The sequence below is a fragment of the Rattus rattus genome, chromosome 2 (assembly GCF_011064425.1).
Source record: "Rattus rattus isolate New Zealand chromosome 2, Rrattus_CSIRO_v1, whole genome shotgun sequence".
NCBI classification, from domain to species: Eukaryota; Metazoa; Chordata; class Mammalia; order Rodentia; family Muridae; genus Rattus; species Rattus rattus.
Window position 1 is genome coordinate 224,455,652 of NC_046155.1, and position 14,586 is coordinate 224,470,237.

Here is a 14,586-nt window from a genome sequence, read left to right on the forward strand (position 1 = left end):
CCCAGGGTCCTGAAAGGCAAACCATACTGTAGCAGGTCCTGGTCTGGTATTTTGAAGAGGTATAGAGGAAAGGAGACGGTGGTTGCTTAAAGGGTTAAGAAGAAACTCTTGCTCCTGGGTGTACTGTTCATTTATTTATGACCTCAGGCAAACCTGGAAACAGTTCTAAAAGGAACTGTGTTTTATCCTTTTATCCATTTAACACCCCCGGTCAGTTACCTTGTATTGCCCAGAAAGATAGCTGCGTAGTAATGTTAACGAAAAACCACTAATTTGTGAATCCACTGCTCTCTGGTACACATTTCCACACAGAAATAAGCCTGCTTAAGACTGTTGCATGGTGTGTAAAACACGGTCCTTTGGACTCTCTAGCTTTCGGAGTCTGATTTGCATGTGGCTTCCCTCTAGGGAGACAGCAAAGCTGTTGGGAAATGTGTCCTGACTTTGAGCCTGCATTTTCTTTGGCTCGCTTTCAGAGCTGCTCATCTGGCAGAGCCGTGAGCCTACAAATTACAGAAGCTCTTTCATCGGTGCGGTTAGGGGAAGAATCTGCAAACTTGAAAATGCAGAACGTTACGCACAGTTCTGCTTTCCTCCTATTGAAGGGCAAATTCCCATAGGTTTCCATTGCAGACTTGAAGTTTACATCCACTGGACAGGAGGCAGGCCAGTGAAGCGTTGGTTCTGGATTCTGGTGTGAGTTGCTGCTCACGTGCAATTCCCCTTTACACAACATGGGATGTGGATGTGCGTGCCCTGCTGTTTTCTGCTCCTTGAAATTGGGAGTTAACAGTCATAAAAATAGGATCTGGAAACAAAGTTGCTGCAGAAGGTGTGGTCGAAGCAACTGGGAGCAGCATCCCCTAGGATGGTTCATCTCCCCGGGAATATTATCTGAGCCACTGCAGGCTTCCTTGAGCTGAACCATGCATTACCCTTCGGGTCTGATACTCATTTCATGTCAACACAGCTAATTTTAGAACTGTGTGTAGTCTTCTTAAAAAGATATTTCAATATTTATTAATTCCCCAATACCAATGAGAAAAAAAAATAATAAAATGTTGTCCACTGGTAGTTCTTTTGTAAGCTTCCTTCCTTCCTTCTTTCCTTCCTTCTTCCTTCCTTCCTTCCTTCCTTCCTTCCTTCCTTCCTTCCTTCCTTCCTTCCTTCCTTCCTTGCTTGTGTTCTTGCTTCCTTGCTTATTCTAACTGATTTTTTTAATGAAAAAAAATTAGGTTTTGTTTCATTTTTTTTTTTTTTTTGGAGACTGGGACCAACCAGGGCCTTGTGCTTGCTAGGCAAGCGCTCACCACTGAGCTAAATCCCAGCCCTGGTTTTGTTTCATTTTGTTGTGTGTGTGTGTGTGTGTGTGTGTGTTTGTGTGTGTGTGTGTGTGTTTGTGTGTGTGTGTGTGTGTGTGTGTAAAGGTGCTCACATGACATGGTATACTTGGAAATCAGAAGGACAATGTGTGGTATCACTTCTTCCCTTTGACTGTATGGATCCTGGGGACAGAATTCAGGTTTTCAGTCTTGGCTGAACATGACATTAAAGTATTAACTGGCCCCATATGACATTTTTCAAAATGACATGTTCATTTAATTTGTGCACTTGCGTTCTTGTCACAGAGTTCACAATTCCTTAAGAGACTCACTGTTGACTAACCCTATATTTCATTTGAATGTGGCCCTGCCCTACTTGGTTATTACCTGTCATTCATTTATGACTCAGGAAACCTATAGACAGACAAGACTCATTTCCCTGGTGTGATGTTCTAGAAAATTACCAGCGCTGCACAGGCCAATTCAGAATTTTCAACTTGTCTCAAGCAGGAAGCCCTGCCAGACAGTGAGTCTTGGTTCCTACATGGTCATGCTGTGCTGGCACGGAGCCTGGGGCACGTGCTGACTCTCCATGTATGATAGATGCCCATCAGACATGCTTCTCCTTGTCGTGTCACCACAGGCATGACATCTGCTCCCGACAACTGCCTCTACCTCTCCGCTTGCTTGGCAATGGTTATTAGCATCTTTGCCCAGATGCTTTTCAATGAAGTTGCACTCATGTCTAGGAAACAGCATTGATGTTGTAGTTCTCTTGTCAAAATGGTGGGCCCAGGCCTGGTATTGAGTTTGTCCACAGACAGACTAGTGGAAAGGGGTGGGAGCAATTTAGTCAGTCCAGGACAACAGCACCTGCCGTCATGCTGCTGCTATTAGACTCTGAAAGAAAAAACGAGATGCCAGAGAGATAGCTTGATGGTAAAGAACACTGGCTCCTCTTACAAGAGGACTACAGTTTGGTTCCCAGCTCACAATCAATTCTGGGAGATCCATCGCCCTCTTATGGCCTCTGTGGCTCCTGCAACAAGAGACCCATCCACATAAAATAAAATAAAAATAATTAAAAAAGTAAAACAGGACACAAGTTTTATCTTTCCTCCAAGTTCGCGATTGCTCGTCTGTCCCATTTTGTGTTTATTGGGCAGCAATGAAAATGGCCTCTTACGAATGAAGGGGGTGACGTAAACTCAGGATTTTGCCAGGGCTAAGGCACAAAGGGGATAGTCACCAAATATTTGTGTGATTGGATTACTAAACTGTATTTTCTCTACCAAAGAAGTGGCTGCAAGTCAGTCTTTGCACAGATTTAAATGTGAGGTTGATGCTCAAGATGAATCAGTTCTTATTTTTATTAAAGAGATGACTTTTGACATTTCTAGACTTGTTCCCAGAGCCGATGTTTACAGCCCACAACACAAAAACACCAGAGATGCTTTACAGCGGGCTGCTGGGAAGTGGTGTCTTAATTTAGTACAGCATGGTGATTTATGTTGTTGCCCCGGGAAGTTGATATGTATCTATATATCTACGAATTTATATCAATCTACACCATCTATATTTTCACCTGTCTATATCCCATCCCTGCAATTAAATACCTGCTCCCCTGTTTGCCACAGTTGCGTGCCCTGGTAATATTTGTTGGTTCAAATGCTGAGAAGATGGGCTTGGAACCGGGTTTTGTAAATTGGGATCCTTGTTCTGTTTCTTCACTTGTAGACTGGGAATGTTGAAGCTCTTCACTTCAGAGCACTTAATAAAGAGAGAGTATGTATAAACCATGCGTCTAAGTCCATCCAGTTCTCAGAACTTACCTGTGCACACAGTCAATGCTGGCTGTTATTGTGTTAGGACATTTTGCTATTCCACCGTGTGCTTCTGTATGGTCTTCAAGTTAAAGTCATTTCTATATTTTCAGAGGGTCACAGAGGAGCAACATTTTAGCTTATAATTGGTGGAAAGTGCATGAAATTTGGATTTCAGTGTCCATGAAATTAGAACAAAGTTGTCTTCCAGTTGGCTTACTCCTTCTTGCCTGATTGATGACTGTTTTCACATTGCAACAGGGCTGAGCAGTGGTTTGGACAGAGACCACGCAGCCAACAAAGTCTAAAGTTTGTACTGACTTGTCCTTTACATAAGAAATGTTCTGCCCTCCTGTGTAGAGGAAGGACCGTACTTACACACCAGATACTTTTGCTTTCCCTATTGGGTGGGGACATGTCCTCTTGGGTACTACTAGTCCTTTCTGTATTTATGTGGAACATTTGGAAGCTGCATTTGTCAGGAATGTTTAGTGTTTTCTAGTGACAGCCCGTGTGCATGTTGAGTGTACATGCTTGTGTGTGTGTGTCTGTGTTCATGCATACATATGTTAATTTTCTTTTCTCATAGTGCTGGGGGTTGTAGCCTACTAGGCAAACCTATCAGTGAACGGCATCTCTAGTTCTTGGCCTCCAGCACAGGCTCCTCCTGCTTAGCCTGTTTTTGGACTTTCTGTGTAGACCTCGAATTGTAATTCTCCTGACTTAGTCTCTTGAAGGCTGGGATGTATGCCACGGGCATGTGTTTCATGTGTATATTTGTTTTTTGTCCCCCAGCTCATTGCAGTCCATGTTTTATTGCTAAAAAGATTTAATACAGGTGTGTAGAGTTTCTGACTCTCGTAGACAGATCCTTTTTCAAGGAGTCAAAGGTCTTTAAAACCCCCAAAGTCAGTGTGACTAAGAAGCTGCTTACAGAGTAGAGTGAGTTCTAGGCTAGCCAAGGTGCAGGGTAAGACCTTTTCCAAACAGCAAAACTGGAGACAAACCCAAAAATCTACTAAGAGAAGAACCTGCCTTTTGTAGTGCTTTGGCGTTGAGGGGGCTTGTTGACATTCTCCTGTGAGGCGGTGGGCTGGTGGACAGAGCAGAGAGCCAGTGACGAGCCATGTCTGTGCTTAAAGGACAGGACTGCGAACTCATCTCGAGCAGAGTATTGTAACATTCTTCATTATCTTAATTATAGGGATGGGCGGAAACTAGCGTGTCTGTTCAAAGATTGATGGTCGCTGACAGGATACTTGTCTGCCCTTGGGGGAGGGTGTTGGTAATGGGCAACTGGATCCGTGGGCCTAAGAGCTTGGCAGAGCTAGAAACTATTATTGATCGATTTATTGATTTACTGATTGATTGAGACAGTTCTTCTCTGTGTAGCCCTGGCTGTCCTGGAACTTGCTGGCTTCGAAATTAGAGATCCTTCTGCCACCCGAGTGTTAGTTAAGGGCATCACACGTAAGTTTTACAGCACAGATTTTAATAAGTTCCTTGTGAGAGTCCAGGCACCTTCTCTCTCCAGGGGGAGCCCCATCACCTTCCTTGTCTGCCATTCTGCAGGGATTTGGGGCTCCTCCGTAGAGAACTGACTGTCAGTGTACCAAACTAATGTCATTGCTGCTTATGGTGTGTGGGAACATCGGGGGTGGGGGAAGGGCACACATTCAAGACATATTTCATGTAGTTTGTCAACAGTGATGATCTGAGATTGGGAAACAGAAGAAGGAGACTGAGCTGTTGTTACTGTGTGCCTGTGTTTAAGGGAAAAGGGGCCTTTCTCACCCTTGCATGGATATTTGACTTACAGGGACTGAATTGCATCTTCATGTTTTTTCCCAACAGAATATTCTGAAGGGATCCTGTAACAGGCAACAAGTTTAAGAACAAATGGACTGCTTGAATGTGAGGGGAAATGATAACTTTTAAAAGTCTGAGTTAGCAGTGGAGCCTATCTGGCATCTGTGTTATTTCTACACAGGCGTGTTCTCATTGCTGTGTAAATTGTTTTTGAATAGGAAAGGTTCCCACAGATCATCATTTCTGTGAATTTGGGACTAAGAGGATATTCTGTAAATCTCCTCGGATATTTAAATTTTATGTTTCTCTAAGAAAAGATTTATTGGGAGCTGGAGAGATGGCTCAGCGGTTAAGAGCACTGACTGCTCTTCCAGAGGTCCTGAGTTCAAGTCCCAGCAACCACATGATGGCTCACAACCATCTGTAATGGGATCTGATGTCCCCTTCTGGTGCATTTCTGAAGACAGCTTCAGTGTACTCATATGCATTAAATAAATAAAATAAATCTTTAAGAAAGAAAAGATTTACTTTTATTTTATGTGTCTGAATGTTTTGCCTGCATGAATGTATGTACACCTGTGTATGTGTATTCCCATTGCTTGAAGAGTTCAGAAGAGGGAGTCGAGTCCCCTGGAACTTGAGTCATAGATGGCTGTGAGTCACCATGCGGGTGCTGGGAATTGAACCTCTGCAAGAACAACCAAGTGATTTCATTTGCTGAGCCGTCTCTCCAGCCTCAACAGTACTTTTTCTAATAGTAGAAAGCATGATGGGTTTGCTTGTGGTATAACTGATAATAGTAATTGATTAAGCAGCTGAGTTTTTAATAAACAAGTACGTTTATAAAGATCAGGTAACATGCCTAAGGCTTGTGGCTAGCCTACAGCACAACCCGTTTGTGTCAAAGGCCACTAACAGACATCCATGTTTATTTCTAATATGAAGAAATATTTGTACTTGCTTCACTTTATAATACGCTTTTCCACATTATTTTGTTTGTCCTTTGGAAAGTGGATGTTAGTTGGCGGGGGCCCCTTGGATAATTCATCCCATTCTATGGACTTTACCTGATATCTTTCTCTTTGCTGAATAAGACAGGAGGGAGAATTGAGGTCTTTGGTAGCTGAACTGAACTATGGAAGGCAGATGTGGGGTTAGGAGGGGAGCCTTGAAGACAGGCAGTGAACAAGGGCTTGTGGACCCTTTGCTTGGTTGACAGTTCAGAAGTCTTCAGCGTGGAATAGTGCCTCTAGAAGGTGGCTTCTGTGCCCTGCTAATCTGCTTGTTGCTGTAATTGGTAAGGATGTGTCCCCAACACAGTGGCAACACAGAGGGACAGCCTTGTTTCTGAGATAGGGCCCAAGTTTTTCCCCACATTTTCTATGGCAGGTCACATGTTCCCCTCCTAGAGCCTATGAACTTTTAGAATGCATTCTAAGAATCCTTAACTGATTGCACAGTAATAAAGAGTAAGGGTTCAGTAAGTGGGAGAAACAGGGATCCCTTCTTTTCTCATCTCAAATTTAAGGTCTTGCTTCACGTGGAAGGTGTGTTTTTTCAGGCAATCGGAGAAAAGGTAGCTCGTGATTATGTAATCTCTGGGATTGGCGGGAAGGACTTCCATCTCTGTGTGTTTCACAGGAAGAAGCAGCAACTTCCAAGCCTGTTTATTTGCATCATTGGTTTATGATTTTTAGTACTTTCTCGAGTCACATCATACTTTTTGGTATTTAAAATAGCTGGTGACTTAAGGGAGCTTAGGTAACTGAGTGAGTCTCATTAGATAGTTCTTGGTCAAACTGGGTTTGAAAATGGGGCTCCTGATTTTCTGAGCAGGGATTGCCTTGGGTCAGTGGACTGGGACTGAACACGGCCAAAAAAAGTCTTTTAAATGTTAAGAACGCGTGGCATTTCTTTTTGTTGGATTTTAATTTTTTTTATTTCATTTATATATTTATTAGCATGCCCATACACACTCACACTGATGGCATGGTACACCTGAGACAAACTGTGGAAATTCTTCTCTCTTTCCACTGTGCGTACCTCGTGGATTAACTCGGGTCATCATGGCCATCAATTAGTGCATTTATGCGTTGAACCATCTCGCCAGCCTAATATGGAGCTTCTGATCCTGAAGTCACCTTTATTTTTCTTCTTCTTCTTCTTCGTTGCAGAGTGGGAAACCACCCATCAATGATATGTTCTCAGACCTCAAAGATGGGAGAAAGCTCTTGGATCTTCTAGAAGGCCTCACAGGAACATCATTGGTGAGAGGGCACCTCTGATCATTTTCCTCAGACGGGGTTTTGTTTACCTCAGGCTGGTCGCAAACTACCTGCTGTAACTGAGGATGACCTTGAGCTTCTGATCCCTCCCCGTCTCCTCCCACATACTCAGATTGTGTGCACGTCACTGTACCATGTTTGGGCAGTGCCGAGTTTGGAACACAGGGCTCCATGCATGATAGGCAAGCACTCTATTATTTGAGCCACATCTCTAGCCTGTGAGAGAGGCCGACCATTTTTGAGAATGAGGCTAATTGAGAACCTCTGGTCACTGTTGAGATCTGGACTCCATATCGGCCCTGAGTTGTGAAGCCTGAGTGTTGTGCCCTCTGTCTGCCTTCCTGGCAGAGGCCGAGCCTCTTCAGGGGAAAGCCGATGCCTCTCACGAGATTCCCTGGTCCATGAGGTAGAAGGAGGCTGCCTAGATTGCCAGGGCCTAGGTGGGGACTCTTCTCATGTGACCTGAAGTTTGGGACAATGTCTCTTTGCTCTGTTGTTCCTACCTGGGCAGGAGAGAGCGGGCACAACTTCTCTGCCGTTTTACTGCCTCTAGAGACGTTTAAACAGAAGAAGCTTTGTCTGACAGAACCAATTCTCAAATGTGTCTGCCCGTTAAGAGTAACTCGAGCAATTTTGAAAACGCCAAATCCCCATCGCATCTTAAGTCCTTTAAGTCACTATCTCATGTGGAGACAGGAAACGCCAGGCCTGATTGAATGGATGGGTTGAATGCTTGTTGATGTATGATTTTAGCAGGCATGTTGGTAAGTGAGCTAGTGGTTCAAACGTGTGTTTGCATCCTGTGGTGCCCAGGCTGAAGGCACGGATGCTGCCCGCTATTCTGCTTCCATTTCTGTGTCAACGTTTGTCAGCACAAATGTTGGGGGATCTTACTTGCTCTTTTTGTTTTCGTTTTGTTTTCCAGCCAAAGGAACGTGGTTCCACAAGGGTGCATGCCTTAAATAATGTCAACCGAGTGCTGCAGGTTTTACATCAGAACAATGTAAGTGACATTTAAGGTTCTCTGCTGCTGTGGGCGCTGTTTACTGTGACGCCTGCTGGTTGATGCGTACATAGAAATAGGTTGATGCTTGGGAAGTGTTTCCTCGTGGTGGGAGTTTTGATCTTGTCCTGTGAGTGACGGGCAAGTCACGCGCCTTTCCCGACGCTCTCATCGACGTGCAGTACGAATAATACATTTTCGAGTTTCGCATTGATCCAATTCCTAACAATGAAAGTTTCATCCTCATTCATGTTGCCGTACAAGTGGAGTTAATCAAGACGTCTGGAGTTCCATGGAGACACCGTCTCGAGAGTTTATTTGTTTTGCTGTTTTGTCCTGACAGGTGGAGCTGGTGAATATCGGAGGCACTGACATTGTGGATGGAAACCCCAAGCTGACGCTGGGTTTGCTGTGGAGTATTATTCTGCACTGGCAGGTGGGGACATCCCCGGTCACCTTGCAACGGACCTTGCCTTGTTTCCGTTCATTTCCCAGAGCTGTCAGATCAGATTTCCACAAAGTGCTTGGCGGGGACAGGAGGTGTTCATGGCCTCAAAATGCTCACGTCTGCAAGTCCAAGATCCAAGCCCAGCATGGCTGATTCTTCTCAGCAGCTCCTGGTCTCTCTCGTAACTGCCAGTTTGTGTAAAATGGCGGGGGCGGAGGTGGGGGACACTTATGGAAGCTTAGTCTTCATGACACCCTCTGTCAGTGTCCAGATGTCCCTTCGGTAAGGATGTCAGTCATACTGTGTTTGAAGGCCACCCTCCTAGTGCGGCTGTACCTTAAATAGTTCCATGTGCAGTGGTCTACTTCACACAGGGCCACTTTTAGCGTGTGAGTCTCCAGAGAACACAGTCTAATTTATTAGGGACTCCCCAATGGACGCTGTTGGCAGCCTGATATAGATTTTTGGCAGAGGAGAAAAAAAGGTGTTTCATATTTCAATGAGAAGATTGCTTTACTTTCAGACTGACAGGAGGTTGTGGGAGTAGTTTAAGGGATTTCCAAATGCCTTTCTTTCAGATTTCCCAAATGTTAGCAGTTGCCTATGTTTCCTTAGGTCGCCCTGGCGTTCTCTTTGTCTGAATACTTCGGATACCCTTTCCTTTGCAAATCTCCAAAAATATTTGCCAAGCTCTTGTCTAAAAAACATGGACTTAAAAAAAAATAAAAACAATGAACTCTGTTGTATGACCACAATACCATCAACATTACAAACATAAAATGTACAATATTACCATTTGTTACTGTATTATCACAATTATTTAATGCCAAAATGATATGTAGTTGTTTAAGTCAGGAAGATGATTTTGAGACAGTGCGGTCATCTGTACGTCTCTGGAGATTTGGCTAACCACGTCAGTCATAGACCACCGGGAGTGTAGCTCGGTGGTGCAGAGATTGGCAGTATGCACGAGACCCTAGGCTCAGTCCCCAGTAGCAGTGGGGTGGTGGGAGTGGGGCAGGATGATAAACCAGGAAAACAGTAGTTCCAGATCACGAGTGATGCTCATTGGCTTTCTGTCTGGTCTTTAACTTGGGACATGTTCTGAGCCTTTCTTTGCATAGTGGTGATGTTTTTGAAGAAGGCTGAGCTATTACTTTATAGAATGCCCCTGGGATTTCCCTTTCCTCTAGCAGGTTGGATCCAGGTTGTTCATTTTGTAGAGTTGTTTTGTGGTGTTGAATTTTCTGTCACTGTGTCAGGGGCATGTGCTGCCAGCTAGCTCTCTCTCTGGCCACGTTCACTTAGGTAAGAGTGGTACTTCCAAAGTTGTTCTCCATTGTAAAGTGACTGCCCCTTGTTATTAAATATATCTTGTTGGGATGTACTTAATGATGGTATAAATGTTTAGTTAGTTGCCAGACATGAACCATTAATTTTAGCAACCATTCATTAGTATCTGAACCATTAAGATCCTTGGCAAATGAGTTTCTGATGTCATTGTTCCTTCTACATTTATTAGCTAGCCCTGTTTATAACAAAGAATCTATTTTGATCAGTGTGTCATCCATCCATCCATCTATCCATCCATCCATCCATCCATCCATCCATCCATCTTTTCATCTACGTACTATAGGCTTTTATATAGGTTTATTAACTTTTGCTAATATTTTTCATCTCGATATGGCAATTGTCTTAGATTTGATTCCTTCTGATCCCTCAAATTGGCTAATGGTCCTTTTGAGATATCTATCGTTCTTTGAGGGCTTTCTTCTGCAAATGTGTACATATTCCTTTAGGATGCTAACAAAATGTCAGTTCTTGGGTATGATTATTGCTAGCAGGAAAATTTCTTAACTCTTTGATTTTATAGCCAGCCAAACATGGTTATGTTCATATTCTTATAGAAAATAAAATTTGTATTTAGTTTGTTTGCAAAATTCCTTGCAAATACAAGTTATTGAAATGTAGCTTTTTCTTTTTTTTAAAAGAAAATTTATTAATTTATTACATATAAGTATACTGTCGCTGTCTTCACACACACCAGAAGAGGACATCAGATCTCATTACAGATGGTTGTGAGACACCCTATGGTTGCTGGGAATTGGACTCAGGACCTCTGGAAGAGCAGTCAGTGCTCTTAACTACTGAGCCATCTCTCCAGCCCTGAAGTGTAACTTTTTCATAGCAATAGTCCTTCCTTATGTTAACTGTTATTAAAGAGTAAAATTATTGTGTAGGATGGAGAACTGAGGTGTTATTTAGAAAAATCTTACTTCCCTAAAAATCACTTATCTTTCCATCATTTAAAGTAGAACTTAGAAATAGAATAAGTGCCAATCACTTACTCCATGTTTGGTTGGCCTACTATTTCCTACACAAGATCTTCGCTGAAGCACACGTTACATTGTAAGCGGGCGTGCGTCTCTCTGCACAGGTGAAGGATGTCATGAAGGATATCATGTCAGACCTGCAGCAGACGAACAGCGAGAAGATCCTGCTGAGCTGGGTACGGCAGACCACCAGGCCCTACAGCCAAGTCAACGTCCTCAACTTCACCACCAGCTGGACAGATGGACTCGCATTCAACGCCGTGCTCCACCGGCACAAGTGAGATGCCTTCCGGTCTGCAAATCTGTACCTCCTCTGTGTTCTTTTTCTGCTTCTCTTCCCCACAGTCCGTTCTGCTACCTCTGCTGCCCCTATCACTCATGTCGTACAGCATCAAGGAAAGCAATACCATAGCAGGTCAACCACCGGGTATCTCCTTCGGACTTCAGGGCTGCATTGCAAAGCCAGCGTTTCCTCCTACACATTTGTAAACTAAGACATGTAAGATAATTGACATAGTTCACTCCCACTTACCCAAGTCCTAACCAGCAAGACACACAAAGACTCGTGTGTAGCTTTTCTTCTGATAGAACGGCAACTCTGTTTATTGTGTTACCCACGTTTACGAAGAGCTATACAACTTTCTTATGAAATCTCATAAATGAGATTCTAACTTGTATGTAGGAATTTAAATACAAAAATCTCCATTATACCCCAGAAGAATAAACAGTCTGAAATAACTTTCTAGTAAGAAATCAAGGCTATGTATGAATGCAAAGCTATAAAGCATAGTAGGATAATTATAGTTGCATGTGAAAGTCCCAACATTGGCCTGGGCTCGATGTACATGAATGATCTCTTAGATTGTTCATCCTGGGAGTGTTAAGAGCTGAGGAAGAGCTCTTCTGTATAGATCAGCCCGATAACCAGTTGACCTGATATTGCAAATGAGGTGTGGGGTGTGGGAGTCGGTTGACCATGTAAATATGTTTCTTGCCACACCACACTCCCAAGTCAGTTCTGCGTGCCTCAAAGATTAAGTGCCAAAGACAGGCAAAATGGATTATGTTTCATTGCTGTTATAAATTATTAATTTTCTCATTTAATCCCCTGAATGCTCTTGCCTGCTATGTACAAAGGAAGCATACATTTCTATACTTCCTTTCTACATCTTGCTAAGTTTGTCTCTGTACAATATAGGTTTGGGTTTTTTTGTTTCTTACTTTAATCTATTTTTTTTTAAAAAAATCTTTGCTGGCAGGTTGTAAGGTGGGTAAGTACCCATGGCTGAGTTTAGGATTTCCCTAAAATATGATATCCTTTCCCTCTGCCCCTCCTTTTCCGTTTTTTATTGGATCCCGTTCTTCATGTAGTATCGTTTCCAATTAATGACACTGAGGAGGATGTTTCGCACTTGATGCCAAAGCTATACTTTTAATATTTTTACATGGGATTGATGTGTGCTGTAGATTAAATTTTTGATATTTTGAACTTGTTGTGGGGTTAAAGACCGTTTCCCTCCCATCTTCTCTCACTCTTTTTTCTATCATCTTGAGGATCCTGCCCTGTACGGTTAAGAAACTGTCGAATGTCCCCATTACCTTTTGCATTCATTAGCTCTTTGATTCAACAAATATGTGTAAAGTGGCTTCTTGGGCTAGACACAAGGATAAGAGCAGGAACAAAAGAGACATCTCAGTTCCTTCTAACTGGAGACAGACATTTATTAGAAAATGTAAATTATAGCTGGGCGTGGTGGTGCACATATGATCTCAGAACTTGGGATGTAGGAAAATCAGGGGTACTGGGTCATCCTCACCTATGTATGCAACTATGTTGGGGCAAGCATGGCCTATGTGTCATATGACTATCTCATAAACTGTGTGTATGTGTATGGGGATATGAAGATTTAAATTGAATAGCATATAGAAATGGTGGGCATACTAAAGAAAATTTGGGTAGATGAGAGGGAAGAGGCATCTGCCATGGAGGAGGCTGGTGGCTGTGGTGGCTAAGGGACAGAGGAAGAGGTAGAAAGGGGAACCGATACAAGAGTGGATACAAGAGACTAATTCTTAGATCTGTCAAGCCAGTGATTGCTGTCCACGAAGTGAGACCGGAAGAAAGACAAGACGTAAACGAAACAGTTTTCATGGAGGAGGATGGGCAGAAGGGAACCGGTCTCCTGTGCACCTCTCTTTTTAGGATAACTGAAGTCCAGTTTCAGCTGGAATGTCTGTGTACGCTCATCTTAGACTCCTCAGGCATGTAAAGGTGTCAAGTCAAGGTCTCCCTCTGCAGCCCAAGCTGGCCTGAAACTTGTTATGTAGATGAGGCCAGCCTCTAATTTGTGACTTTCTTGTCTTAGCATTCTGAGCACTGTAATGTCAGGCGTGCACCTTTGTCCTAATTGTGGCATTTAGTCCATTAGAATAATTAAATTCATGAAACTATAAAATCATAAAATCCATTAAATTTTAGAATGTAGTCCATTAAAATCATTGACTGTGGTAATTCATATATTTATGTTCATTTTTACCACTTGGTTTGAGCGTATTTCTCCTCCTGTTTCTGTATCATTTTCTTTCCCTGTCTTCTGCATATCCGTAGGTCTCCTCTGCTTGTATTTTACTGTCTGGGAAATGCTATGCACTCAACCATGCCGAGAACCTGAGATTGTCTGTCTTAGTATCATCATGTCTGTCACTTACTTTCAGATTGTAAGGATTTTACACACCTTTGAGATAACACAAAAGATAAAATTTAAAACAGCATTTAAATTACTAATCACTAATTAAAAAGCAATAAAAAAATTGAAATGTAATGAGCAATGATCCTATCTACCTTGTTTCCATTATATTTTTCTGTCACTGATTTCAGACCGGATCTCTTCAGCTGGGACAGAGTGGTCAAAATGTCCCCAATTGACAGACTTGAACATGCTTTTAGCAAGGCCCATACTTATTTGGGGATTGAAAAACTTCTGGATCCTGAAGGTAAGGCGGAGAACTTGACCTGCGTATAATTTTGTTACATAGAAACCTGTTGAACTTGATTCTGCTTTCTAATTTTGAACTTTGAGAAGTGATGTTTTCCTCTTTTAGAATACACTATGACTATTAAGGGGTCCTAGTTTTAAAATATTAGTCACAATTATGTTTACTTTCTTACTTTTCTGTGTGTCGTACGTGTGGATGTTGTGAAGGAGTGAAGTGTGTGTGGGCCAGAGGAGGGGGTCCAGTGTCTTCGCCGTTTCCCACCTTGTCTTTTAAGGCACGGGCTGTGTCAGCTAGGCCAGCTAGCAGTGAACCTCTAGGATCCATCTTCCACCCCATAAACCATTTTATTACAGATAAGTCACTCGTCCCATTCGTATTTAATGTTCAGGGTCCTTTAGCCAGCAGGTTAATGATTTCATCGGTTATAGTTAATTTGTATCAAGAAGGATTGAAAAAGCCTAGGACTACCTACTTGCTAGAGAAACAATTCAGTGTTGGTTTGGTGTCTTAAAATGCATGCAGGTGTGAGTATTTGCATGTAGTGTGAAGAAGGCGTTAGCTGCAAC

General features: G+C 42.8%; 1 protein-coding gene across 1 annotated transcript in view; it reads left to right on the top strand.

The window, feature by feature from the left end:
• The window catches only part of Utrn (utrophin), a 593,945-nt gene that overhangs the window by 119,879 nt on the left and 459,480 nt on the right, over positions 1–14,586 (top strand). The window contains 5 exon segments of the mRNA XM_032894978.1: positions 7,129–7,221; positions 8,165–8,242; positions 8,586–8,678; positions 11,128–11,300; positions 13,902–14,017. Coding sequence (XP_032750869.1) covers positions 7,129–7,221; positions 8,165–8,242; positions 8,586–8,678; positions 11,128–11,300; positions 13,902–14,017 — 553 coding nt within the window.